Source organism: Schistosoma mansoni, assembly GCF_000237925.1.
Source record: "Schistosoma mansoni, WGS project CABG00000000 data, supercontig 1681, strain Puerto Rico, whole genome shotgun sequence".
Lineage (NCBI taxonomy): Eukaryota > Metazoa > Platyhelminthes > Trematoda > Strigeidida > Schistosomatidae > Schistosoma > Schistosoma mansoni.
Window position 1 is genome coordinate 1 of NW_017386686.1, and position 3936 is coordinate 3936.

Consider the following 3936-nt stretch of genomic DNA (forward strand, 5'->3'; position numbering starts at 1 on the left):
GATAATTTATTCGTATATCTTGTGTATAGATACATTAATCGAATTAAAACGTTTGTAGTATCAGTTTATTTGTTAAGCCCATATACTTTATCCTAGCTACTGGCCAAGCCAATTCGCCTGTCATGAGTCATATTTTGATCTTGTTAATCATTTGCTTATTAACCTTGGCTATACTTTTATATGAGCGTATGTGTGTACACTTCGTATCTTATTCATCGCATGTCTGTCCTTCATTTTTGCCTGACTATAAATGTTGACTAACGCTTGCTTAAATCGAGTTGGCTTCACAGCCAATCTCCAATACGCATTGTTTTCGCTTCGCTCTCGAGTTGGCTTCCCAGACATCTCCAATACGCATCATCTTTCGCCTCGCTCTCTAGTTGGCTTCCCAGCCATCTCCATTGCGCGTGATTTTTGCTTCGTTCGCTTCATCACTCTGATTCTCTGGCCAAATCAATGACTGTAGAAAATATATGTATCCTAATTCCATTCTCGTATTTGACTTATTTAACTCCGTTGTTCACCAACGCGGAATAAAGTCATTTATTATATACGAGTATAGACAGAATCAGATTTAGGCCACTACACGTTCTTGTGTTTCTATCTTTGACTCTCTTTATGTATATATTTGTATTAATAATAGTAGTGTGATGTGGTCTACTTATATCCTCATAAGTAGTATATGGTTATAATCAGACATAAAATGTATTTTAGCAGAAAACCGATAAGGAATAAACTGAAATGAAGCACAATTGGTAGGAAAATGCATAAACAATGAAATTAGTGAAGATGACTTGATATTTACAGAAGGAACAGTGAAGATTGAGACAACTGATTGTTATTTTGCAAATTAACTGTTTTCTTTATGGTTATCAGATCTTCGTGAGATAGTTTGTAATTTGTGATCAATTACATCCGATTGTCCCACCCGTGTTCTTGTTTACTACAGTAATATCAAAACGTTTAACTTGATTCAAACTGTAATGAAAATAGCTGTTTGTTAACCTACTTTTAATAGCACTTTATTTAGATTCATTTTGAGATTGATTCTTATGATCGAACTATTATATCCTAGTGAAGAAATAAATAAGGGTAACTTCCGGGACCTATTAATGGACGATTATTCTGTATATATTCTTATTGTTTAACTATTGAGTAATTAGATTGTGTATATCTATATTCATCTTATTATAAGCTTCATTCTGAAATATGAATTATTATTATTATACGACTTACTGTCCCTAAATTATATTCAGTTTATTGATTATTGTCTCCCACGTTCACAGCCACATTTGGCTTGATCTTGTACAAATGTTATTCCCTATTTTATGGTGTGATGTGGTCTGTCTGTCTGGTATATAAACCAAGTATGTTTGAAATAAATGATTCGCATAACAGAATCTGTTTTTGATGTTCAGGACTGAACTGGAATCGCTAGGCGGACAAAGGATCAATAAGGACATTAGGCTGCTCATACCGGTCGAACGTCGTTGATTTGACACAGTGCTAAGATTAAATAAATCGTATTTCAGTTGGTGAATAATTCACGCAATAAAAAGTCGTACATAAAATCACAACAGTATCTTCATTAAATTCATTTAGTATTGTTTGTTTGAATCTTCCCATCGATGTGTTAGGACTGCAACTGGTCAGTCTCTCATAGGACAAAACGTGCGTCCTGGATTCCACTGCTAGCCATCTCTGAGTATCTTCATTACTTGAAAATTTGTCTTTTTACCGTTAATATGACATAGGACTTTGGCATTATACAATGAATCACAAAATATCTTATCGAATTTCCATATCTATGAGATAACAGTGAAAATCAAACAAATGATATGTAACATTGATCATTGTGAAATTATTGTCAATTCATTGAACTATTTGTAATCATAAGTATTTTGCTGACTGTCATATGGATACTAACTTAAAACATGAAATAAGACAAAGATGGTCAAATGAAGATCCCTCTTTTATTATTATTAATAAGATGAGAATAAACCATATTCAATAAAATCTAAAGAACTATTACAAATCTATAATCCACTTTGTTCTACCATTGAACTATTTGGTCAGCCTCTTTATTTAAGAATTGATGTATCAACAAAGAAAAACTGGAAGCACTGGACGACCATTTCGTCCTATTGTGGGACTCCTCAGCAGTGCGCAAACCACGATCTCGCCTCGTGAGACTCGAACCCAGGACCTACCAAACTCGCACCAGAGCTCTTAACCGATAGACCACTGAGCCGGAAGCCGGTGATGTTAATGTATAACTTCAACCAATCCATAAATTTGAGGCGGGATAGTGGAAGCGCACTGCTGAGGAGTCCCATTATAAGACGAAACGGCCGTCGAGTGCTTCCAGGTTTCCTTGGTGGTTTAGCTTCAATTGACTCATGCTTTCGGCTAAGAAAATAGTGAAATCTGCACACAAACGTCTTCTAATTGATGTATCGATTGATAATAGTTGTGCGCTAAGTACTGACTTTTGTTCTTTACATTAAAACTTTTTAGAAAGCTCTCATTTCACTTTTAATCATTTGCCTTATGTTAAATTAATCATAATCATGTTATGCAATTATCAGTGTTCACTGTATTATACAACCATAAAACTGAAACAAAATAGCTGAATAATAATGAATTTGATAGTTTAACAATGTGATATTAAGAAATGTGCTTTGTGGTATGTGCTACTGATGTTGACTGATATAAGTAGTATATCACCAATCGAAAGGGAAATGCCTGAAGGTAGAAGGTTAGGACGATCAAACAAAAAAGAACGAGGACAAATAATAATTGGTGTGGAAACAAAAGAACGGTGAAGTCTGAGACGATTGACAGATATTTGCAAAAGGAACAGTCAAGTTTGAGACAGTTGATTGACATTTACTGTATGATTCTCAGATTTAACTAAGATGTTCTGTAAGTTTGTATTCAAATACATTCAATTGTCCCCAATCGTGTTCTCGTTCATGTTCTATCGGGTGTGTGTGCGTGCGCGCCCTGTATACTATATGACGTGATGATCCCCGCTAATCGGAGAGGAGTGAATTATCGATCAGATACACAAAAGCCGTATGACTGGTCTTGAGTACTTATCAGTCCTGCTTTCTGCCTAGCCCAGCCCAGTGCTGAATGTATAAAATATTTTCGATAATTTCCTTGATTTCAGGAAAACATCTCCGGGAATCGTAAAAAGATTAGAATATGTGAGCACTGTTATATGTAAGATAGATGGAAGCAGTATTCAGGATGTTCTAAATGTAAACATAGATGATGCTGAAACTCTCCCGAAGGTCATCAATAATTATTATTTATGATAGATGAATTGTGCCTGGTTATGGAATTTGAGATGTGTGTTTTGTCTAGCTTGGTATTCGTCAGTTGGATAAACCTGGATTCCGGTGTTGATTTTTTCAATGGATTTCTAACCCAATACATTTCACTCCAAATGCCAATATAACTGATAAGCTATTGAATGAAGATAGGCACTAGCTTATTCAACGGTTAAGATATTTATAACCTAAGGTTGATATTTGAAGCGAAAAGTACTGTGCTAAGGACTGATTGTGGAAATCTAGATTGAGGTTCAGCTATATCCAACTAAAGAGTCCCGTACAGGATCATACGAGCATTCTGGATTTCACTGTTAGTCGTGATTTGATTTATTCTATAAAGAAATTGCGACATCAGTTGGATGTACAAATCCCAATAAGGTTTATTAAAATCGGTCTTGGATATCAACGACAAAATAACTCGAACCGTAATATACAATCAACCACTAGAGCAACTGGATGTGTCTAATGGAACAATTTCAACTGCGGTTCATTTGTGACGTACCATCACTATCATCCAATACCATTTTAAAAAAAATTTTATTCCTAAGATGTATGAATTACTCAAGGATTACGCCGAAACAAATAAATGTACGAG

The 3936-nt window shown here is 35.0% G+C and overlaps 1 protein-coding gene across 1 annotated transcript; it reads left to right on the top strand.

The window, feature by feature from the left end:
* Positions 1-250: 250 nt before the first annotated feature.
* Smp_206220 (unnamed protein product) lies at positions 251-460 on the top strand (the record flags this gene model as incomplete). Its single annotated transcript, XM_018788452.1, has 1 exon — positions 251-460. One exon carries the CDS (start codon positions 251-253, stop codon positions 458-460), a length of 210 nt encoding a protein of 69 aa, XP_018644823.1.
* Between the last annotated feature and the right edge of the window lie 3476 nt (positions 461-3936).